The sequence below is a fragment of the Pieris napi genome, chromosome 8 (genome assembly GCF_905475465.1).
Source record: "Pieris napi chromosome 8, ilPieNapi1.2, whole genome shotgun sequence".
NCBI classification, from domain to species: domain Eukaryota; kingdom Metazoa; phylum Arthropoda; class Insecta; order Lepidoptera; family Pieridae; genus Pieris; species Pieris napi.
The window spans coordinates 9,599,673-9,624,237 of NC_062241.1; the positions used below are offsets into that span (position 1 = coordinate 9,599,673).

At 32.0% G+C, this 24,565-nt stretch overlaps 3 protein-coding genes across 11 annotated transcripts; 1 reads left to right on the forward strand and 2 right to left on the reverse strand.

The window, feature by feature from the left end:
* Window positions 1-445: 445 nt before the first annotated feature.
* On the forward strand, window positions 446-6,083 carry LOC125051602 (serine/threonine-protein phosphatase PP1-beta catalytic subunit). Of its 2 annotated transcripts, XM_047652039.1 has the most exons (8): window positions 500-601; window positions 1,020-1,085; window positions 1,728-1,859; window positions 2,851-3,066; window positions 3,337-3,528; window positions 4,001-4,152; window positions 4,729-4,863; window positions 5,106-6,083. In XM_047652039.1, exons 1-8 carry the CDS (start codon window positions 553-555, stop codon window positions 5,202-5,204), a joined length of 1,041 nt encoding a protein of 346 aa, XP_047507995.1. In that variant the 5' UTR covers window positions 500-552; the 3' UTR covers window positions 5,205-6,083. The 2 variants fall into 2 exon arrangements, with proteins under 2 accessions (XP_047507996.1, XP_047507995.1); XM_047652040.1 differs by lacking the exon at window positions 1,020-1,085 and having other exon boundaries at window positions 446-601.
* Window positions 5,103-7,766, reverse strand: LOC125051603. Its single transcript, XM_047652041.1, has 3 exons — window positions 7,431-7,766; window positions 7,132-7,341; window positions 5,103-6,760 (listed from the first exon to the last, which is right to left on the reverse strand). Exons 1-3 carry the CDS (start codon window positions 7,535-7,537, stop codon window positions 6,445-6,447), a joined length of 633 nt encoding a protein of 210 aa, XP_047507997.1. The 5' UTR covers window positions 7,538-7,766; the 3' UTR covers window positions 5,103-6,444.
* A 1,179-nt stretch (window positions 7,767-8,945) lies between these two features.
* Window positions 8,946-16,195, reverse strand: LOC125051521. Of its 8 annotated transcripts, none has more exons than XM_047651889.1 (8): window positions 16,073-16,195; window positions 14,476-14,591; window positions 14,017-14,253; window positions 12,217-12,459; window positions 10,926-11,090; window positions 10,252-10,482; window positions 10,069-10,153; window positions 8,946-9,196 (listed from the first exon to the last, which is right to left on the reverse strand). In XM_047651889.1, exons 2-7 carry the CDS (start codon window positions 14,564-14,566, stop codon window positions 10,083-10,085), a joined length of 1,038 nt encoding a protein of 345 aa, XP_047507845.1. In that variant the 5' UTR covers window positions 14,567-14,591; window positions 16,073-16,195; the 3' UTR covers window positions 8,946-9,196; window positions 10,069-10,082. The 8 variants fall into 8 exon arrangements, 7 of the variants coding, with proteins under 7 accessions (XP_047507845.1, XP_047507844.1, XP_047507846.1 ...); XM_047651888.1 differs by having other exon boundaries at window positions 10,056-10,153; XM_047651890.1 differs by having other exon boundaries at window positions 10,056-10,153; window positions 15,964-16,120.
* Window positions 16,196-24,565: the final 8,370 nt, after the last annotated feature.

The following is a 24,565-nucleotide window of genomic DNA, read 5'->3' on the forward strand; positions in this document are numbered from 1 at the left end:
CGTATTAAATGACAAATAAATAGTTTTTTCTAAATCACATTTAACTTTTCTTACTTAACGCCCCAATATATCACCATTTAATTAGACATCAATTATAAACAGCATAAACCAAACAATTTCTGTACGTTAAATAGTAGTTCCTCTTTTTGGATATATTATAGATTATAAAACAATTGTGTAAAAAGATTGTTTGTTTTTTGTATCCTTTATTCTGATCTATTTTTAATCAGTCCTGACATCATAACAACATACAACCTGCTTTGTAACAATCCTATGAAGATTCTACACAATGGAGCAAATTTTATTAACGGAATACACGACGAATTATCTACTTATTCATTATATTCGTGGTAAAAATCCAACAGTAAAAACTATTTTTTTGAACTCTTTACTCTAATAAAAACGTCAAAGACAATTACTGTTATCCAACACAGACAATTCATGGACACTATATTTATTATTTGCATACTCTTGATCACTCAGCAATCAGCAGCTCTCTTGAATCTTGAGTCTTGACTCACGTTTGACGTAATATTTCGTGGTGTAGTAAACATGGCGGAGGAACTAAATGTTGATAGTCTTATTCACAGACTTTTAGAAGGTAAAAATTCACTATAATCGTAATAAATACTTGTTTTTAAGTTTATTAAAACGTGTGGCATTAAGTGTAAGAAACAATTTTAGTGTTAATGTGCACTACATTGCGTAATTAATGTGATTCAGTGTTATGTGTATAGGTATAGTAAATTAGTCTTAACTTCTAAATAAATCGATTATCCCGATTCTTAGATGAATCCACTTTGGCAGAGTATACAAAAAAGTGTGCAATCTAATACGTTTTTATATTCCTATTAATTTCACGGAGGTTGAGTCCATTTTTAATAGTGAAATGTCGTATGATTTTTGACGGAATTCCTAGCTTCAATTTCCATCGGCTTATTGTTGTACTTTGTTCGCATTGTGTATTACTTTACTATTTGATTTCACTTTATCATGCTGCTTTTTATGGGTTACATCAGTATTCAGGCTGCAACAGGAAGCAGCACGGCGGAAAGGCAAATTCAAAGACATCTTTTCAGGAGAATGTATGGTTTAATTCCAGACTTCTAAAGATTGTACTTTGCTAGATATTTCAGTTATACTTTTGTTCTTCAAATGTGTATTCAAATTGTATAATTAATGTCTCTTTTGTAGTGTTTTCTTTATTTTCAATTTAACAGTCTATGGGTTGTAAAATAAATTTTCTTTCAAATGTTATTTTTAGAGTCCTTATAAGAATTTGTAATTGTTTATATTTTTCATTAGAATTTCTGCTCAGCTTTTAAAATCTATCAGGTTTCCTGAAAAAGATTGTATGAATGTAATTTTTAGTTTGAATTGTATTTAGTGCAATAAAATATAAAATCAACATACTCACTGCTGTTACAGTCTATTTTCAAAATTAGTTTTTTTTATAAACACACAAGCTGATCAGTAAATTCGATAGTGATATTAAATGTGATGTAAAAATGTATGCTTTTTAATAATTGTAGAATGAATATATCAAATAAAAATAATTTAGTTAAGTACTTAAAATGAGCTAATAATTATTTTTGAAAAATTCTCAAAATAATATTTAAAATACTTGTATATATAAAATTTAAACTTAAAGTGATAATAACAATCCTTCCTTAATTAAGTTAAACTATCTTAGCTATTTGTTATAACATTACAATATGTATTGGCAGTTCGAGGATGCCGCCCAGGGAAAACAGTGCAGATGTCAGAATCTGAGGTACGGGGATTATGCACCAAGTCCAGAGAAATATTCCTACAACAACCAATACTTTTGGAATTGGAAGCACCACTGAAAATTTGTGGTAACTATTTAGATAATTTTTACTATAACCTTTTACACTAAAAAAATTATTTGTATTATATCAAATCAAATTATGAAATGAAAATATTTATTATAATTAAGAAAAGAATTTCTTATGTTATTATCATATGCATTTGAAAATAAACATGTTTTATAATGCACTTTGCAAAAGCTTATAAAAATATACATGCTACTTGTAATAATTACTCAATTTTAATTATGTAGTTTCATAATTTCACTCCAAGCCTTAAAACTTAGATAATGTAAGTACTTGACTAACTCAAAGTAACATATTTTGTTGTATGATGGAATCCTATAAGAAGAACTATCTCAATCAGATAAGCTACATTGATCAGTTTCTTGCATGAAAATAAATAATCAGAAAGACTGAAGTAATGTGGCCTTCATTATTACTCAAACCAAAATGTCAATAACAATTTAAATGAGACTTCAGTTTGTTTTATTTTGTCAATGGTATCCATTTTTTTTTCAGTAACCAAGAAAACAACAATTTTATCATAGTTAATTTACATGTTAATTACTTTTTTATAAACTAAATAGTTTCACTTTACACTGCACACTATAAATTATAACAACATTGGCAATTATGTGGCCATTTTGTTTTTATATCTGTGTAGCTTAAATATATGTATATTAATACATATTGCATATACATTTGTATACCTGGAATGTAAACCTTGTCCCTAGACTCAACTATGTATTATACATTGGTATGTTTTTTTGTGTGCCTTGTGTTGATGAGCCTAAAAAAATATCAATGAAGCTGACATGGAATTGTATCTACCCTGTGCTCAATCGGGTTATTATTTTTAAAGGCCTGTACGCTAAGCCTCCTGATGGTGCAGGTGCTCACAGGCATGTGCATTAAATTTTCTAATTAAAATGAAATGTTTGTCTGAATATGTTAGAGACAGGGGATTGATTGGATACTAAGTATAACATGAATTGTTAAATGTTAATTGTTATTTCAGGTGATATCCATGGACAATACACAGATCTGTTGCGTCTGTTTGAGTATGGCGGTTTCCCGCCCGAAGCAAACTATCTATTTTTGGGCGATTACGTAGATCGCGGCAAACAGTCTCTCGAAACCATATGCCTGTTACTTGCTTATAAAATCAAGTATCCAGAGAATTTTTTCCTACTGCGCGGTAACCATGAGTGCGCGAGCATAAATCGTATTTATGGTAACTATTTGTTTATTCTAGCTGTATAAAGATAACATTTTAAGTACTAAAAAAGCTGGTAGCTTTCCATATGCCCAGAGAGTATTTATGTAATTATTACATAAAATGAAAATATTTCATAAGGTCTATTAAAAAACCAATGGCTACATTAACGACGACATTGTGGTCCTTTTAACAATTCTAAATCCTCCGAACAATCCAATGAGCCTATTTGAGATCAAATACTACACTACATAATGATATATCATAAATAGAATTTAATTATTTCAGGATTTTATGATGAATGCAAGCGCCGGTACAATATAAAACTGTGGAAGACATTCACCGACTGCTTCAACTGTCTACCTATTGCTGCTATTATTGATGAGAAGATATTCTGCTGTCATGGTGGACTTTCACCAGACCTTCAGGGCATGGAGCAGATCAGACGAATTATGAGACCCACAGATGTGCCTGATACTGGTAAGAATATTTCATCCATAAAATACTTATGACATATTTGTTATTATTTTTAAAAAGTATCCAAATCTGTTTGCCTTAGGAGGATGTTTGTGATATTATTTTGCAATCAGATTTTAATTACACAATGTGAATGGGGAAGCTCTTTTTACTCAGTCATAGCCTGAAAGGTTTTTTATCCGGAAACAATGTTTTGATTTAGTAAATTTAATGTCATAACACATCAATAATGTGCCTTAGCTTCGAAGCAGGTAGTTCCAAAGGCGACATCTTCCGCCGTTACTTCATGCGCCCACATCTAGGACTAACCTTCTGACAAAACTAAGTAGAAATTGTTAGTGCCTATAGTTATGTAATTTCTTATACTTATTTGGTGTGTAAATTTCTTTTTATTTGTTTCTGGACACAAATGTTATTATAAATAAATAAACATTTTGTTATAAATATAAAATGTAACAAAAAAAAATTTTTGCAGGATTACTTTGTGACTTGCTGTGGTCAGATCCCGATAAGGATGTGCAAGGGTGGGGTGAGAATGACCGCGGTGTATCATTCACATTTGGCCCAGATGTTGTCAGCAAATTCCTCAACAGACATGATTTGGACTTGATCTGTAGAGCTCATCAGGTAACTTATGAAGATGTTTTAACCTTATACATACTTCAATATATTTTTATGATATTATATTGTAGATAAGTTAAGTAAGTTTAACTTATGACAGTATACTGTTAAATTAACTTATTGTATGGTATATACACCATTGTCTTGATGTAAAACAATTTCTTAATATATTGATTTTGAAAATTTTATTAACAGATCAGTAATTTTTCATAATGTATAAACTTTTGACTGTGTGAATTTTGGATCATCTGTCCATCGTCATCATCTAAATCTACTCTTATTGCACTCTTTTAACCTAAGCAATCTGTCTCTTTCTGTTGAATTGTGTTTATGTGGTGATTAAACAGACACATGAATATTTTTATTAAAATGGTGCAATTTATTGACTTAGTTTTCTGTAATAATTGGGTAATACTCATTTGTTTTTTTAACTACCTTAACAAAATATACTATTATCTTAAATTTATAATATAGAATATAAACTAGTCGAAATATTTTTTTAAAATCCATTCCAGTGTTGTAATAAGAAACACAGCTTTTATAATAATATAGTAACAATAATCAAGGTTTTATATTTGTTAGGTGGTTGAAGATGGCTATGAATTCTTTGCCAAACGACAATTAGTAACACTCTTCTCAGCTCCTAACTATTGTGGTGAATTTGACAATGCTGGTGGTATGATGTCTGTGGATGAGACACTTATGTGCTCTTTTCAGGTTTGTTTTTCAATTTTTGTATCAGTAGCTATAACCAGAACCAATTCAAATGGCTATAATTGTCACATAAATTTTAATTTGAATCAAAGTTTTAATATGGATATAAATACTGTGACATAATACATATTATGTATATACCAACATAACATCTTTTCATCAACACTTGCATATATATACTATAATTACAACTATTAATTAGGTTGGTGTAAGACTTCTTATACAATTTAGAAATTATGAAACAGATACTGAAACCATCTGAGAAGAAAGCTAAATATCAGTACAATGGCATCAACAGCGGGAGGCCGGCCACGCCTCAGCGGTCGCCGCCCAAAAAGAAATAACTGACGTTTGGGATCCAGTGTGCTGCACAGTGAGAAGGATGCTACAAATAATTTTATTGTATCATAATATTATATTGCAATCCTAAGACAAGGCCGAAATTTGTATAGTAAATTATTTTTCCACTTTATGTGCCTTTATTTTGAGAATGAACTACTCTTTTTTGATCAAGTTCGGCGGTGTCTCTCGATTGCAGCTTTTTCGGTCCCTTATGCGAGCCTTTCCTCTTCTTTGACTCATCGTAGGAAAATTTAGTGAAAGTGGCAGATGCGGGCATTGGACAAGCGTTGAGGCATTTTAGATTTAGCTTTTAGTGGATCGAAGACGTTTGAGTTTCTTATTCTGTAACTAATGTGCCTATAATGTAAAGTATAATAGGTCTTAAGTAAAATTGGTTGATTAAAACAAAAATTATAAGTTTTTACGACAAAGTTTTCTAAAAACTGCTGTCGTTCTAAATTATATTTCGTATTATCTTTTATTTGGACAAATTGAAAGGAGGAGCTGGCCTAAGAAATGATATTAATCTTCATCAGTAGCTAATAAGTTTATTTAAAAAGGGCTTTGCAATTTCATAGGAGTTTGCTGATATCCCCAGTGAAATTTATGTTAATTGTCATGCAGTATTACTTTACAATAAGTAGATATTTCAAAATTATTGGCTAATTAGCAAAACTCCTCAAGAGGCTTTATCTTCATGTCCATTACTTTATATAAATTATTGCTGTAGAAAGCAGTGTAGTCCTCGCAACAATAGTGCAATTGCTATATATAAAAAATTATATGCAGGTATTGCATTGTACAATTTATTGTTTAGCTATGTTAACAATGTCAATAATTATTAATCATTAATAAATATTACTTTATAAAAATCAGATGTTTATTTTTGTTTTATTTAGTTGCATTAAACCATGTGCTTTATCCAAGATTTATACTAGGTGTATTCAATGTCAAAATCAACTATGTATAATATGTGTAAGAAATTAAAGTATCTATTTAAAAGTCTATATTATAGGATATAAAATAATATAATTTTTATTGATATTATTTGCTTATAAAACACTGCAGTAGCTCTTGTGCAATTTGCTTTGAAGTATTGAAACACTTACACATTTCTTCACAATTATTGTAACACAAAGTACTAATTGATGTTAATTTGATTTAGAATAAGGTAAATTTTTGTTATGTTTCTCAAGTGTGTACATTTTTTCTGAAATATAAATTTTATTGAATATTCCATTCTTACTCCACATCCTTTTGGGTATTACTTAACCATACATCATTATCAAACTTTGGTATTATCTCTTCTCCCAATGCAGTATGAGTTTGAATCTTCTCACATATTTTAGACATCACTTCTTCAACATTCTTTTCATATTTTTGAATATCCATTGTGACAGCTTTGAGATATTGTCTTTTAGCCTGAACTGTCTTCTGTAACTTATTTACTTTCTCATCATAGTCTTTTAATAATGATTCTAGCAATGCTTTTTGATTTCTTAAAATACCAGCATCTAAAGCTCTTAATTGATTTTTAACACTATCATGCTGGGGTCGCCTAAAACAGATTTAATAAAAACAAATATAAAATAGTAAAAACATTTGTTGGAATAGAACTATAGTTTTATTAAAAGATTTGCAACATTTTAATTGAATTTAGAAATAAATTCATAGTTCGAAGTATTTTCCAAACAAAGTTTTTATAGTTTAAATGTTAACTACATTATTAGTATTTCAGTTTAGTCAATTGCCACAAAAATATTTATTTAAAAGGCATATCTTGTGATATTTAGTAAATTATTTTATATACTTCATAATAAAATGGTTTCTCACGCACTTTCAACCAATACCAAACTGTTTCTACTGTGGTACTAAAACATACAGTTGTACATTGGTATTCTGCCTAATATAAGGGATATATACAATTACCAAGCAGAGTTATGAGGGTTGATTTCTGCATATTTTTCTCTCTGTGTTTCAAGTATCTCTAACTTTTGACGCATATCTTCAGTACTCCACATTTTATTCATTTCTCTAACCATCATGTCTAAAATGTCTTGTTTAATACATCGGAATACTGATATCCAACGAACACTTTCAATTTTTTCTTTAGGTACAGTTGCCAGAAATTCTTCATCACTAAAATAATAAATAAAAATTTGATATAATTATGTTTAAGTATATAGAATTCATATTAATATAAAAAGATATTATTATTTTTAAATCACCTTAAGCTACTTGATATATTAGAGAATTCTCTCAAAATAAAAAGATTGTCAAATGTACTCTGGAAAACACTTGCATCGCCGTCTTCAATAATATGTTCATTTTCCATATTTGTCTTAAACCTTTGAGAAAGTTTTTTGATTTTAAACGTCTACACACTAACACTAAATTAATTGCAATTCACAAAATGAAAATTTAAAAGAGCGTCTGTTTATGTATGTCGGTTAAATATTACTATATTTTAAATTTTATTTTGACTTTAATAGCAACAATTGACATCTAGCCGAATCGACACATACACCCGCAAATTGCTGATGCGCCTGGCCGGCATTTTGTTTACTTGCCCAGGCGCCATTTTCTGCGTCATCGGTGATCGGTCATTCGTGCATAGACCGTACTCCGTAGTCATACGCGTAGTCTAAAGTCTTTACTTCATTTACTGTTTTAAAACAAACGAAATCGCCATCATTTTGCGTTTTTAATACTTTATATAGCTTGGAATAATATAGGTTTTACTTTATTAAATTTTAACATTGTCAGTTTCTAATATGTACTTTATTTTATATTAGTCTCTTAAAGGTCTAAGCTCCAAATCTCACTCCTATACGGCTTGTAGCATTATTATACAACACAAGTGCAAACAATTACAGTAATTACGAAGGTAATTAAACTTAATTTAAATTATTCATTCTACTTTGCAAAACGACAGATTTTTTTTAAATATTAGACGTTACTCTAACTATTATGCCGAAAGTTATGGTAATTTCAACACTCTTTAGGTGAACATGGATAATAGGTTCTACACCTGTCAGTTGTCACCTATTATGTAGGTATACGATGTGCACAGAACTGACATTTTTCCCCCAATTTTATAAATGCCCGGATCCCGGTTTAGAAATACTTAGTAACCTACAACCAATATGTTATTTGGCATTTTTTTATGTACTTATGTATTAATATTCTTATGGAATTTTATTGTGTTTATTAAATATTTTTATTTCGATTCAGTAGGGATTTAGTAAGATTAAACCTGATATATATACGTATGCATGAATTGATAGGTAATCATTTAGATACCTATTGGTAGGTATAAATCTTATAACCTAGGCTAAGCGATTTTCTAAATAACCTTTGGCGTGACTGATGACTGATGATATCTAAGTACGGTCCTAATTAAAACTGTTTTAGCTGTACAAGATTCTCAAGGGGATAAAGAGTGGGATTGGGATTCTACCCAAGCATACGATCGATTAGGAAATTGTTTGGAACAGGGAAGTGCATACGTCGTAGGCCTAGTGTAACTGCTATAGATATTGCATTGTACCCCACCTTACGAGAGCATTGAGAATTGGCCGCGAATAAAGGCGGAGAGCAAAAAAATCATCGAACCAGCCCAGAAGATAGCGTCAGCCGTTAGCAGGAAGATTACCCAGACTTCACTGTCTAACTAAGAATGATTTAAATGTAGATACTTATTTAGTTTACAATAATGGATACGAGGTAAAATAAATAATGACTCGTTTTATTCAACTTTTATTATTTTTTTGTGTTTGTACATAAAAATATTTAAATATAATAATAAAAACAATTACTTAACAAAGTTTGTGACTGTGGCAGTAACTATGTTATTGCAGTCTTTGATATTAAAATATTTTGGATGGAAATTATCTGTTTGGTGTAAAAAATTTTCGTGCTCTGTGTTCACAATATTTATAATTTACACGACATTAAATAGTGGCTTCGTTGACTGGCCGTTAAAAAGCAGTAGCTGAAAAAATTAAATAAAATTATTAACTGAAAATATATTGTAAAATTAACCCGAAATGGTGAAAACCTTATTTCATAGTAATATATTACAGATACTATTCTGAGAGTAAGAGGAGCCTAATTCCAAACAACGCTGATACTATAATATCCTAAATCTAACTTGAATAGCGATTCCAACTTCAATATTGGGTTTTTGTGCGACACAATTCTATTTTTGCGACATCAAGGCTATGCATATTTAAAAGACCTCATTTTTATATCGCAATTGAGTACAAAACCTTAATTATAACGACGGGATTGCATATTTACGGAAGTATTTTTTGTCCTCAGATTAAATAACTTAGCAATTATTTTCTTTATACTCTAATACTTTGTCCTTAATACTCTTGTGTCAGGTATAACTAAAACCGAATAAAATAATAATAAAACTAATCGACATAAATTTAAAATTACAATATCCATAATAATTGTTTTTTCGTGCATCTTACTGTCAATTAGACATTTATCTTAGAAACAATTGAAAGTAAATTGTAGTTAGTAAATAGGTTAGAATTTTTTAGAATATAATATTGTAGTTCCAAATGTGACGCACGTTTTATTTTATAAATGAGACATTATATGATGGAGATTATTAGTGAAGGTACCATTAACTATGTGAAGATGAAAAATAAAGTATATACAGGTTTTTATGAATATATTTTTTCATGAACTGAAAGTAAATATCGCAAGAACACTGAAAATAGATGAAAATATTGAATAAGAAAGTAATGAATATCAAAACATCCTCCATATTAATCGGTTACATTCAACAAAGGGACCAACATCTGACAACGATCTAGCTACTCGGGGTCCAAATTTACCTATAGAACATACCCCATGTTCACATTCTATAGACTACGAACAAAGGGCATTGTCTTGCTTAGATCGTCCACAGTGAACATGTCAGCCATCATTAAATCTGCCGTGATGAGAGAATAGCATTAAATAAAACAATATATTGTTAGAATAGAAGATAGAAGGCGATATACAGCTCACAGTGCGTAGACGGCCACTAACCTAAGGGCCTGATGGGATGTTTGTCCCAAAGGAAGGTGCGTTTCACTGGAGACAAGTAGGAGTCGCGGATGTAGGAAGGGCTGCGGTCCCATCTCGCCATGGGCCTCAGCTCAGGCCAATCGTACCAGAAAGGATCCCTCGTGATCGCGGTAATGGGCAGAGATGGGCTTGGGTTGAAAATGTTAGCCCACGGCCTGCGCCGTAGTCCGCCAGCACTGTACAGCGGGGCACCTATAGTGTACACTAATTAATTTCAGGCAACCATCTCTTCGTCAGCGCCCTTATTAAACCACAAAGCAAAAGCATCAAATGTTATTTCAGCTAATAATTTCTATAGTTCTACATAATTAGTATTCTACATTAAAATTATGGATCTTTTTATCAAAGATTGATATTGTTATTTGGCTCACATAAATTTAAATTCTAAAAGCATAATTGTAAATTAGTTGTGTAAGTCAAAACTCAAAATCACTCAAATGGTTGTTAGCAGTAATACCTATTTTAGCGTGCATTGTTTATGAACATGTACACTCAGAGGAATAAGATGTGAATGTAGACGTCTTTACTCCAATTCACGAATTTGTATTGAGCTAACTACTTTTTTAAAAAACAGATTAGATTTGTAGACAAGAGACAAGAACTTAAGGGTTGTGACGAAGAGATAGTGCCCTTACCATCTGAATCAAAAGCAACCTCGCAGTCACGTGTAGGACTTATCCGCGGCTTCACGGGTGTAGGCGATTTTCCTCGTAGGGACCGATCGAAACCTGCCCATTTTTCGGCATCAGCGAAAAATGGATCCTTAGCGAACTCATCCGACAACCGCGATGGCCAAGATCCTTCATTGAAGTCTCATGGTCAGTACCACTCGAATGGGACGATTAATAAATATAGAGTGTACTGTTCGATGCGTTAAACATTCCCAATAATGTTCTCTTGCGTATATTTACAATGCAGTTCATGCACGTAACATGAGTTTGTTAGCAGTGGCGTAACAATTGGGCGGGAATTCTTATAGTAGATCGAGCCCCATAGGAAACAACAACTGCTCCCTACATAAGACTAGGAATACTATAGGGCTCCACCCAATAACAGGTATCCACATTAGGAGTAAATTAAATTACACCACCGCTTGACAGAACTTTTCGTGAAGAATTTAGAGATAATGCAAATGAGAGGAAGGTACTAAACTACTAAATTAAACACGATATTTTTGTCTTTTATATTTTAATAAAAAATGGTTGGTTAGTTGTATGTAAATAAATTTGTACTCGGTATATTACAACTTACATATATTCAGTAAATTAATAGTAACATCTCAATTATTGCTGAGGGTACCAGCACCATTTAAAAAATTAAGGCTTTAATTTAAAATTATTTCTTAATCTTGAATTATAAAAGAGATATTCTATTAGAGACTGAACGGTATACAAATTTTGTTCAGAAAATTTAAAAAAAGCATTTTTAAGATTTTAAATATAAATATAATTTATAGGCAAGTCCACGCACAGAAAAATTCATTACGAGAGAATTTCGTGGTGAGCATTGACTATTACTTAAGAAATCTAAATACATAATTTATCTCGTGTCTCGCTTCGGCAGGAATGTATCCAAAATAAAATTGATCCTTTTCATTTTCCATTGGACGCATTCAAAACCTAATCGCACCACGGATCTAATAACTTGAAACAACCCATTCGCTAGTCTTTTTGAGACACCGAAAAAGACAAAATAAACGAACGACGTAGCTCCAATAGTCCATTCCACGAGATACTATTTACATTCAAGGCCACCACAAACTATGGTATTTTTTTTATCTAACGCTGATTCATATGTTTTCCTAATACTAATTTTTATAATATTAGTATTAATAATACAATAATTTGGCTAGCTATAATGTTAATAGTTTCCCGTGAGTTGAACTTAATCTGTAGCAAAAATTGTTGTGCATAAATTAAAATTTACCTGTTCCCCAGTGGGGTTTGTTGTCGGGTTCATATTCGATGCCTTTAAGGCTCTTGGGGTTCAAGGGGTCGACAATGGGGGCGCTCAGGTCAGTGATGGGGTAAGCCCTGTCCTTCAGGTAGAGGCCGTAACGGGATGGGTACAGACGGTCGATAGCGGCCAGTCTGTCCAAATGGTCTTGCCAAGCCTTGTGCGAGTCGAAGGGGTCTACGCCACGTCGGGTGCGCCTGGGCACGTGGTAGACTACACGAAAAAATACAGAAGTTATATTTAAGATTATAAGATATCATTTCCAAATACGACTTAAAAAACAAGGTCCTTTTTAGAGGACTTTTAAGTGTAAAAAAATATAATAAATGATAAATCTAAATGTCAAACTTGAAACATCGGTAAAATATATAAAGATTGCAAAACTAAAGAAATGTAAAAAAACGAAGAGATTTCTATATATATCTATTCGATATATCTATGCTTAGTTGAACAGTGTTAAGATAACGTTAGATTGCGTAGCAAGCTTTAGTAATGATTGTATTGTAATTTATAAATATTTTTCATAGAACTCACCTCTTAGCAGCAGACTTGATAACCCTGATTCATACAAACCTTACTTTGAAATAACCTTTTAGGCTCACTTCAGAGTAAGGAATGATAAAAATGAATCAGAATTGAAGGGGGAATGAATAAATTAACAAATGTGACCTGGGGAAGGCTTGAAGATTTAATGAATTTTAATTATTACAAACAAAAAAACTAACTTCAAAACGTAAATGCAACTGTGACATGGCATCCAAATTAAAAAAAAAACAAAATTATAGGTAGATAGTCTTTCCAAGACAAATAAATTAATATAGGTACCTATAGATTAATAAATAAATAGGTATCTCAACATTCTGACATATACCTACTGTTTCTATTCGATAGTATTGTTTTCTTTCATTTGAGTATTCAAACCGAAAGTTTTATTTTCAGGATATCTAATTTAAGACTGGGGTATTAATTTACACCAAAAACAAATTTAAAATCTTTCTCCTATTTTGAAGTCAGTTTTAATTACAACAAGTGTAGATGAATTCATGTAGAGGTGACTTCTAATGTTCCATGCTGTTATGTGACTAGCAAGCAGATATATGACTAAACATTTATGCTCGATATAATGTAATGATCGTTGGTAATAGAAGGACTAGAGTCCTAGGTAAAAATATTTTGTGGCAAGTGTGACTCTCAGTGTAAGAATGTGAATAACACAAGATTGTTCATGACCATATAACTTGGTAGGTCACCTTTGTCGCAGAATTGTTTTACCTAGGACCCTTGGACACAAAACCTTGATGTTCATTGATTTGATTAAATAATATTTAATGAACGTGTTTTTGTGTAGTCAGCGCGTGTATGTGAGACATTAACTGTTTGATAAATCTTCGAGCGTTCTACCGGTCTCACTTAAAACTTAAGCGTATGGCTTTATTTAATAAAATACAACTTATCATTACATGACATTGGATAGCTTAAGCAATAGTAATAATATACATAGTTTTAAGTACATATGAATGTTTATTTAAGCATATTCAATATGCAGAATTAGGAAGGATAAACGGCTCCGGCTTTTGACGCTGAAACAATCAAAATAATGATGCCGTAACATTAAATAAAAATGTAAAGTACTATACACTTAACTATTTTGCATTATATACGTCTGAATATATACAAGTTAAATTTAATAGGGGTTTAAATGAGTTACAAATTATGTTGCAAGAATGCGGTATCAAATTTCGAGCAGCGTAGGGCAATATCGTTACTAACTTGGCCTGTAGGCTTCGATTGAGCGAGGGTAGTTGTGCGCGTAGATGGGCCTCGGGGAGTAGCCGTAGGTTTCACGGTGGACAGGCAGGTAACGGTATCCAGGGACTGTGATCCTCTCTGCAGCACCTACGGGGTCATCGTAGATGGATTTGCTGTAGGGGTAGGTTGAGAGGAGCTCAGGGAAAACGCTGCGGCGGCTTGGCCTGTATCTCTCTTCAGCCCTGATGTCTTCAGATCCTGTTGGAAATGAAGATCAATGTATAAGATACACTAGAACAGATTTATATGAAATACTAAAATCTCATGTCACACCACGTTCGGATTTATTCATAATATTGAGAGAGATGATAAAAATGGAAGAGTACAGATTTTGTTGTTCTTTCAAAGTGTTGAAGATATTTAAAAATAACCAACTTATTTAATGAAAGACAGGTGCGTCAGACTATAAGAAGATTTTACCTTTTAGAGATCGTACGTAAGACTGCCAGAACCTGGCCTTCTTCGTTGGCGACTCATTTCTCCCAATCATTTCTAAATGGTTTTTAAACATTTTGACGGCTTTGTCGTGCTCGTTTCTGCAACAATACAATTACAAGTTACTTTCGTACAATACTTTATGGTTATCAGGTGACATAATACAATGACTACGTAAATAGAGCAATGACGTAGGTGAACGCTAGGAATAGCCGTCTCGATGGCTAGGTGCCGTGGCGAATGGCCCATGGACTTGGCCAATCGCCAATTTAAGTAGTGACGACTAAAATGCTCGTTTTCACAAATGATGATTCTCTGGCTATTTTCACGTTTTCAGCGACCTTGTTACTATTTATTAGGCTTACCGTTATCGACTAAAGATTCAAGGTTTTTAAAAAATGTGATTTGAATTCTAAGAGATATATAAAGATTATTAATGTAAGAAAGTTTTTTTTATTGTATTGTTATTTAATCATACATTATGTTTTATTTAATGATGATTAATTGAAAACAGTTGCATCAAAGAATTATTTAGAAGTGGGACCTAGCCTTGCTATTATCATATTAATATCCGCGCATTTGCGTCAATATTCTATTCCTGGACAGCAGAAGCTTCATTCATCAAATTCCGGACGTAAGATCGACAGCTGTATTTTCACGTTATTAATAATTGGCATAATTACTATTAGCAATAATATTGATTTCACGTGTACTGTAAGTGTTAGAGTATAGATCACATTATTAATCTTGTCATCAATCTAGAAACGTCCAATATTACCGTACAATATATTTTACTAACATTAAGTAAACTTGACATTAAAAATTATTCATCATGCTATATCCGGTTCGAGAATGAAGGTTAATGACTGATTTGTCTTATTTTCGACTTATTTAGAATATAGTCAATGTCAAGTAAATGGAGATGTAAAAAACGCGATTGTGAAATCGTACAAAAATACTTGAAGACGCGTCGATAGGTGGATATTGCAAATTTGGCTCGGCGTGTGCGGCCAAAAATAGACGCTCGGTGGCCGGATCGTATTCACAGCATTCAAATGATAGCCGCTGACACATAACTGACGTCGCACTTACAATATTGTACTACACAAATTACACTAAACATTTCTAGTATTTACACATTTTTACATTATATCTATAAAAAACAAAAACTGATGGAACGCGATATCTAATCATCACTTAATGTATCTCCTTTTCGATTAGGTTAAAAATTAGCTTAAACTTTGTAAGTCAAGATTAGATAAATCTACGTGGAAAAATTAGATTAAATTGAAATGTAATTTTATTTATTAGTTATTTATTCGTTTATTTATTTATTTTATAGTAAATAAATGTCTCAGTTATAAAAACATAATTTACTTTGAGTCAATAACATTATTAAAATCGATTGTCAATTATTTATTACTCTGCCACTATATAAAAATCACTTGTCAGTTATGTCATCGTACAACTTACGTGCAGTCGAACCCCTAAAGAGGCAATACAAATTACACCTAAAGCTAGATAAAACACTGGAACCACAATGAGGTTGTGTACACTTGCACGAGGGATCACTAGATCTTACCGATTAAATAATGATCGTTATTAGCGGGTGTGTGGTGTGACGAGCCGACGTCGAGTGTCGGACCTGGGCGGGCGCGCACTGGCGCACAAGGGCGGCGGCGCCCAACCATTTCGCCCGCCCCCGCTATTACAGTAAACATTTCATTTTATACTTTTTCTACTAAATTTACTGTCAGACATTGTTCATCAATGTCTTTGTTGTCTAGTATCTTTTATCTGATAAATTAAAGCATAATACTTTTAAATCAAATAAATTAACACTAAACTCGTTGCAATAAGATTTTTCGTTTCTAAATTAGTAATTTTGTAAAAGAAAACAAGACATTATTCTAAATACATATATGTATCATGTATATGAGTAAAGCCTATTTCATTAAAAATAATTATTAATACATAGAGATGATTCATCGTTTGTAAAATTTGATAAATAAACCCACCTACAGTGAATGAGTCTACACTGGAAATAAGTTTCACCTGAGTAATTTGGTCAAATTTATGAAGTACTTTAACATTTGGCGTGGAGATGAATTATGAAAGTTGTTTTCCTTACAAATTTATATACAACTATTCTCTTAGGGTATTATTGAGGATATGTGTTTTAAATAAGTCTTTTTTATACTGCTATAAGTTCTATAATGCTATAAGTTCAAATATTTTAATAATATTTGAACTTATAGCAGTATAGAACTATGTAAAATTCTTAAAAATAATTCCTTTCGAATATATATAATATATGAGTAAAATAACAAGTATACAAACAAATGTTACAAAAAACGTTTGTAAGTGAAACGTTTTTGAATTCATGTATTAAAAAAATATTGTTTATCTTTCAACTTCTTTGAGAACGGATCATAAATCAGTCAAAAGTAAGGTCAGTCTTTCCCAAAACCGGATGTTATTGAAAGTTATATTTATATTATTCTATCACCGCTACGCGCCAATTATAAATGTGTCGTGTTATTGAAATATAAGCAGTCGAGTATAGATGCTACGTGATTGCTACGGAGCTACGAAGGAACAATTCTTAGAAACTAAAATGTGAAATTTATCAAACACCTAAGAGATTTCATATAAAACTTGATATATTTTATCTGCCGCTAATACTTTTCCAATTTAATTGATATTAATTCTAACGAATGGTGTATTGAAACTAAAATAATTGCAAATACGCCTCTAGTTCGTGTTTTTAAGTGGTTTTATTTTTGTATATTATTAATTAAAATAAACCAGGAATTGAACCCAAGCTATCTTAGTTATTATATAGAAAGCGTCGATCTGTAATTTTCATACAAATATCAATCCAAAAATACTTATCGGTTCTCCCAAAGATGGTTTACAAAAACAGATTGACTGTCGACCCATCGATCGGTTATTGAAAAGTAGTTTATAAGAAATGCATTGAAATATCACTCTCTAGTAGTAAAAATTGGATTGGGATTGAGTATAGAAAGCGGCCGTAAGTTCTCATTGAAAAAATAAACAAAAATGGACAAACATTTCAAACAAAGCTTAGTATTAAAAATCTTTTCGCTTTTACCGAAATTTGAATGCAGCAACGATAGAAGTACGTTACGATAAACAATACTCAACGATTCGTCTGTATCTTTCAAAAATTCTCGCTTTATTTTCTAAAAGAGTTTTATAGATATTTGGCTCGTTATCAACGTTATATTTAGCTGTGCACGCTCAAGATCAGACATTATATCGTAACGACTTTCGAATACTCTGTTACACGTCTCTTGCTAATTACAGTTTAGCTTTATTTTATAGAGACATCAATTATACGTTTCATATGCCATGTTTAGCGGTACATATCATGGTACTTGATTGACGTGATTGAATTGAGCTTTTACACAGTGATTGGGTGATGTTATATGAGTCTGATGTACGAACCTCTTCGACAGAGGCCTTTTAAATTGATATATATGAGATCTGAAAATTATACTAGAATAATATATATTTCATAGTATAGACATTCTATAATGTAAAAATAGTATAATTTAGTCTTATTAAGTTATATTAGTTCCTTATACTACTTGTGGGTAGAGACTAATAGTCAGCACCTGATCCTGATTTTGAATAACATTTTTTGTTTTTTTAAAGCCAAGGGCGCTTTAAGTGGTGTTTTAAAATACTTTAGAGTTTCCGTGATGTGAAAACAGAAACTAGTCCGTGTACTGGATATAATGGTGTGAAATTCATTTAGGAACACAGGGCTGACTTATTTTTCGGTTTGTTTCTTTGATCATCCTTTAGTTTTTAGCAGTTGGGTGATACTTCTCGATATTCAATTGGTGATACTTTAGTCAGTAACAAATGGGTAATACTTCTCCCCTTAACACACGTCGTCGACTTCTGGATGTATAAACCGATTAGAAAATATCACGATGGAAATGTAAGGAAACCTTTTTATTTCATCAAATGACAGATAGATCGACAAATTAATTTGCTAAACTTCGAAAGCACAAGTTCTGATAATCGCACTTAAGCACTAAGCTAATTATAAAAACTACTTTAAAATAACTACTTGCTCTCGTACACATATAATTTATAACATTATTCTTAATTTACGATCGACAAAAAGGTCTTAACACAAACTATTTCCGTGAATACATTAAAATATAAGGAACGTAATTAAAAGTAATTGTTTTATTTATTGAACGGTAATACATATAAATTTAATTAAATTACACGTACGTTTTAGCCCGAATAAACATCATATACCAAAATACTCTATTGTCTTGTGTACAATATTTATTATACAATGTTTAACATCAATTATTTTAACAATAAAATGTAGGATGTTATATTTACATTAGTATCACTTGCCAAACTTGATGACATGTACGAATGGCTTCATTAATATATTATTTTATCACTTATTTGTTTGTTGTTATTAATTTTGCCATTTGGCGAGTAACATCTTTTGCGTAGTATCGATCGACAGATGTCCTTATAAGGTGAGAATAAGAATTATATTAGGTCCATTGAAATGTTACAATTTGGAGGCCAAACTGAATATTTGTTAGAGGACGCAATTTTATTTATGGGTCATGTAGGGGGGGGTCAATACAAGCTTTAACCCAAGTTTGTGGAGTTGGCGCCCGTGTCACCCGGCCGCCATCTTGGAAAAAGGGGTGAAACCACGTTTTTGACTATATCTCCTAAACTATACATCGTAAAAAAAAATTGTGAGGTCATATCGTAGAAGGCAGATGTTCTACCTGCTAAACATTCTCGGAAATGTACACTCCTCTTCGAAATTATCATAAGAAACTATAATTCTTTTAAGTTCTGTAGTAAGGAAAAGAGTCAGTAATAAAAAAAAAATGTGTGCGTGTACTAGGTGTACACACGTAAGAAGTGAAACTTCTTTATGACCTTATTTTTCGAAAAATGATCCACTATATGCAACTTTACAGAAATTGGTTAAATAAAGTTAAATTAGATAAAGTTTAACAAAAGGCTTTTATTATCATAGACATGAATACAAATACAATTATTTCATTTTAACTTAAATTACTGTACTACTATGTAGTACTAAGATTATTACAGAATTTCATTAATTGTAATATAATTATTAGTATTACTATCATTGTTATCGTTATTATATATTTTTGTTACTAATGGCTTCGAATTTCTTCGGATCAACCGTGGTAGGAAAAAGAAAAAGAAAGTAACCGAAAAATGTGACAAATGTGTGTAATTTTTTTTCCAACGCCGATAAAGAAGTTTGACTTCAAAAAGCAACATGGCGCGTAACCTGCTACAAAATTTCTCCCATACGTCGATAAAGAAGTTTCACTTCAAAAGATGGCGCGTAACGGAAAAATGTGACGCGTAACGCAAAATTGTTACACTAAATTTTTTTCCAACCCCGATAAAGAAGTTTCACTTCAATAAGTAAAATTGTAGGAATTGAACAAAAATTTTCGAAATTGAAATTGTGTCCTCTAACAAATGTTCAGCCCATGTAACATTTCAATGGACATTTCATTATCATTTGTTTTAACACCGACCCTGACGTTTTTTTATGCAATTTTGCTGTAGTTCTCTCAATATCCGTAGCGCTGATATCGCAACCTTGGAGTTAGAGATTATCGGAGCATTGCGGTCTTGTGTCGTTAGTCATACCATAACAAGTATTCATTGCACACAAAGACTAAAAATCCTCAGGGTTGAATGCCACCGGGCTACTTAAATCTATAGACACGCATGGACTAGCAAAGAGAATATAGCGTTACTTTTTACTTGCCAGTTTAAAAATAATTTGATTTTAGTCTTTTACGGGTAATTTAAGTTTTATGAGTCTACAATAAGTGACCACGTACATAATTAAGTAGTTTTGACTTCATGCATGAAGTATAGTAGTAGGTACAATATTCCTTTAGAACTAAACTGTTTCTAATCTTCGTTGCTTCATATCTCCCTAGACATTCTATTACTTTTATTTGAGCCCATTTAAGTACGTAAAAATACTGAAAGAGTATAGAATTAAAACTTCAACTTTGAAAGGCAACATTGAAGCGTTACTAATAAAATGTTACTTACATAAGTTAATAAGATAAACTAGTAAGTCAAAACCAAATCGTACTTATGTAGTGTAAAAAGACATTCCTTTTTTTAAAATAAATCAGTAGCTCTACAACCTTTTTAGGTCTGGGCCTCAGATTTCTGTATCTGTTTCATGATCATTTGTCAATCTAATAGGCAAGTAAGTGATCAGCCTTCTGTGTCTAACACACACCGTCGACTTTTTGGGTATAAGGCAAGCCGGTTTCCTCACGATATTTTCCTTCACCGTTCGAGCAAATGTCAAATGCGCACATAGAGTGAAAGTCCATTGGTGTACAGCCGGGGATCGAGCCTACGACCTCAGGGATGAGAGTCGCACGCTGAAGCCACTTGGCCAACACTGCTCCTATTCCATTCCTATTTTTATAACAGTTAAAAAAAAGACCTTACAAATTAGTAATTTCCCTATGGACAGCTCGAGGTGACTTTCAATCTGGCCATGACGTACATCAATACGCGTAGGCAGTGAAAACATCGTGTATTTGATCTTGAAAGTCGACCAGTTTACTTGGAGCTCCATGCCATTAAAACCGTTTCATATCTCGGGAAATATTTTCAATGGAATTCGCAGAGTTCAGGTTAAAGTTGTTATAGATTTTGTAATACTATATCCTAACCTTGCTGTGAATAGTACTCGCCCACGCGCGACTTACAAAATGATGCGCTCCTAATTTACCCTGCCTTAAATTAAATTAATAAAGGTAGACAAGTACCTCATTTATATTTATGTAGTTCAGGGCAGCCATCGGTCTCAAAAAATAGGTACTAATACAACATTAATAATTGTTTAAGTTAATTTATTTTTGAAGTGAAACTTCTTTATCGGGGTTGGAAAAAAATTTAGTGTAACATTTTTTCGTTACGCGTCACATTTTTCCGTTACGCGCCATCTTTTTGAAGTGAAACTTCTTTATCGACGTATGGGTGAAATTTTGTAGAAAATCGTCACGTTTTTCGGTTACGTGCCATGTTGCTTTTTGAAGTCAAACTTCTTTATCGGCGTTGGAAAAATTACCGTCACATTTTTCGGTCACGCGCCATCTTTTTCTTGTCCCTACCACGGTTGATCCGACGAGATTAAAAGGCATTAATAACAAAAATATATAATAACGATAACAATGATAGTAATACTAATAATTCTATTACAATTAATGAAATTCTGTTATAATCTTACTAGTAATAAGGTAAAATGAAATAATTGTATTTGTATTCATGTCTATGATGATAAAAGCCTTTTTTTAAACTTTATCTAATTTCACTTTATTTAACCAATTTCTGTAAAGTTGCATATAGTAGATCATTTTTCGAAAAATAAGGTCATAAAGAAGTTTCACTTCTTACGTGTGTACACCTAGTACACGCACACATTTATTTATAACTACTTTGGAGCCTGAATTCTACTGATGGATTTCAGTATAGGTGACTTTAAATTTGCATTCGTCTATTTGCAGTTGGGCTTGCTTTTTTGCAATTGAGTTTGCTTGGTTTGCTTTCACCTAAACTTAATGCAAGGATTTCAAGATTCTTCTATTTATTAGTATAACTCCAAAGACTCCAGTATGTCAAAATCGTATTGGATTTGACTTACGGAAGTCATGCTTAGCGTTTTAAAGAAACAGATGGTAATCGGAATCCATTATACAACTTGGTTTATTATTCTGTGTGTTGCTGACGTTTTTTTCTAATGAGTTGCGAAATTATAAATTATTGAAGATATATTATAATTAAATATACAAAATTCAACAACCAATAAATCTACTCAAGAATTGAATAAAAAGACCCTCAAGGAAACTCTAAGGCATCCGTTGTTTGTTGACAACTCAAGACTTTTTGGAGAAGCCGGAAGCGTGTCAGTGTAACGGACAGTTGTAGATGGCGCCACAATAGCCAACTTGCACAACTCCCCCGTACGTAAGTTTTCACCTTCCGGTGGGGAATTTCGCGCATAGAAATGGCAACATTACTCCATTGTTACACAAAACTTTGCTAGTAATGCTCTTCTCTATGCGTGCTTCATTCACTAATTCTGGGGTCACTCGGACAAGTTGGACAGTAAATAATTCTTATTAGACTATTCACTTGTTAAGAACCTTTTAGCCCAAAACTAATTACCTCGTTGTTGATTTTTATTGCAGCGAGCATAGAGCCTATGGCCGTAAGTTTTAGACAGAAAATAAATTGTGTTCAACTCACATCAATTACAATGGTATTTTTGTAACAGAAATCGGGTGTCAGTATTCAGTTAAATACTAAATTTTAAATCAAGAATTATAATTTCCCCTCTGCCAAGTACCAAGAACGTTAAATTCTTAAAATATTTGCAGTATCAAAGACTTATACGACATATTTCTAAGTGGAGGACATAAAATATAGTTTGATTCAACATACATATTTATTTAGCTATAAATTCATAACATATGAGTTTATAGTACATACAAGGAATTTTCACCTTGGAACACTGACCGCTTAGCGGGTAAATGTTCAATCGAGTATACAAAGGGCGCGGCAGGGCAATGTTTGTCTATTGCATACATGACACCGCCTCTGTACAAACTGACATACGGTTCTCACATCTATTTATATTTGATCTATTTGTTACGTTAATGACCGATTTAATTGTTACTGTAAGGTTAAATGTTGTTTGCTTTTGGCACGTGTGTGAAGCATATTATTTTACGCGCAATAACTCAGTCATAAAACAACAAAATTTGCTAACAAAAGTTACTAAACAAGAAGTTTTATGACAAAGTTTAAGCACTAGGCTAACAAAAAGTTTATAGGTGAGTGTCAACCCTGGCTCAGACTATGGTGAGTGCATGTGGTGTAGATAAATTGAGACCTTCTCGAACAACGAAGTAAAACGTAAGTTTTTGTGTGTCAGCCAAAAAAGACTACTCGATGTTCAACACTATCACCGTCAACTGGTTAAAACTAGATGAAAAATATTTATAAATAGCCTTCGCCTTATAGCCTTGCGATTTTTATTACAAACCCTAAAAGTTGCTACGAGTTGTTTGTTTACGTGTTTTCTTATTGGTCAAAATATTATCCTTGTGGAGAAGATTTGCCATATTGCTTATATGATAAATTTGTTCTAGTTAGTACTTATTTAATAATTGGTACTTGCTTATTGGAAAATTTGTAAAACTATCTAATTAGTTCAATCCAATAAACCTTACGATTTTCAAAACCCGCATAATATTTTATTTTTTCTTATCTAAGGATGTTTACCATGATGATTTACCAATACAAGTTGATTTAATGTAAAAGGAGACATCCTTACGCAAATATTGACTGCATATAGAGTCACTGACATGACTTTAATTTATAACAGTGTATGAAATTACTCTTTAGATAATTATTAAACAACATTTTTGTGTACGGACAGTAAAGTTGAAAAGTGAATCTTTGTTACTGGTAATAAAGTTTAAAATATATTTAGGGAGAGCTTATTGTTTTAGCTGGCAGCACTGCGTGATTGTTGTAGGGTGTAATTCAAAGATGGCGCGGCACGCGTCGGTCTCGTGTCGGAAGCACGGGCCGGAAACGCGCGAACGCCTCACCCGCCGAAACAATACAATCCTGTAAATTGAAATAAATTGATGCACTCAAATTGTTTATTCTATAGAAACTTAGTTTACTATATTATGTTTTTTACATATTATAATTGCTATATTGAACCTTGTTTTAAATAATTTCTTGGTAAACACTTAACATAGGCATACTTAGGTACTACTGTTGAATTCGCGTATTATATATTATCAAAAGTGAAGTCAAAAAAAAAACCAAACAACTGTATTATTTGTGCACATTATACCTATAAAATACCGTTAATAAATATATACAAACCAACATGACATTTTGTAGATATGTAAAAAAAAAAATATGTTGCTACCTATTTAGAAATCATTTAGTACTA

Excerpts from the sequence above, each read along its gene's own strand:
- LOC125051521 (XM_047651889.1), bottom strand. The coding sequence starts at position 14,566 with ATGTTTAAAAACCATTTAGAAATGATTGGGAGAAATGAGTCGCCAACG. Across the intron at positions 12,460-14,016 it reads AATCGAAGCCTACAGGCCAA|TCTACCACGTGCCCAGGCGC; the intron begins GTTAGTAACGAT and ends TTTTTCGTGTAG. Across the intron at positions 10,154-10,251 it reads ACATCCCATCAGGCCCTTAG|ATTTAATGATGGCTGACATG; the intron begins GTTAGTGGCCGT and ends TCATCACGGCAG.
- LOC125051603 (XM_047652041.1), bottom strand. The coding sequence starts at position 7,537 with ATGGAAAATGAACATATTATTGAAGACGGCGATGCAAGTGTTTTCCAG. Across the intron at positions 7,342-7,430 it reads AATATATCAAGTAGCTTAAG|TGATGAAGAATTTCTGGCAA; the intron begins GTGATTTAAAAA and ends TTATTATTTTAG. Across the intron at positions 6,761-7,131 it reads AACCCTCATAACTCTGCTTG|GCGACCCCAGCATGATAGTG; the intron begins GTAATTGTATAT and ends AATCTGTTTTAG.
- LOC125051602 (XM_047652039.1), top strand. The coding sequence starts at position 553 with ATGGCGGAGGAACTAAATGTTGATAGTCTTATTCACAGACTTTTAGAA. Across the intron at positions 602-1,019 it reads TATTCACAGACTTTTAGAAG|TATTCAGGCTGCAACAGGAA; the intron begins GTAAAAATTCAC and ends GGGTTACATCAG. Across the intron at positions 3,067-3,336 it reads GAGCATAAATCGTATTTATG|GATTTTATGATGAATGCAAG; the intron begins GTAACTATTTGT and ends TAATTATTTCAG.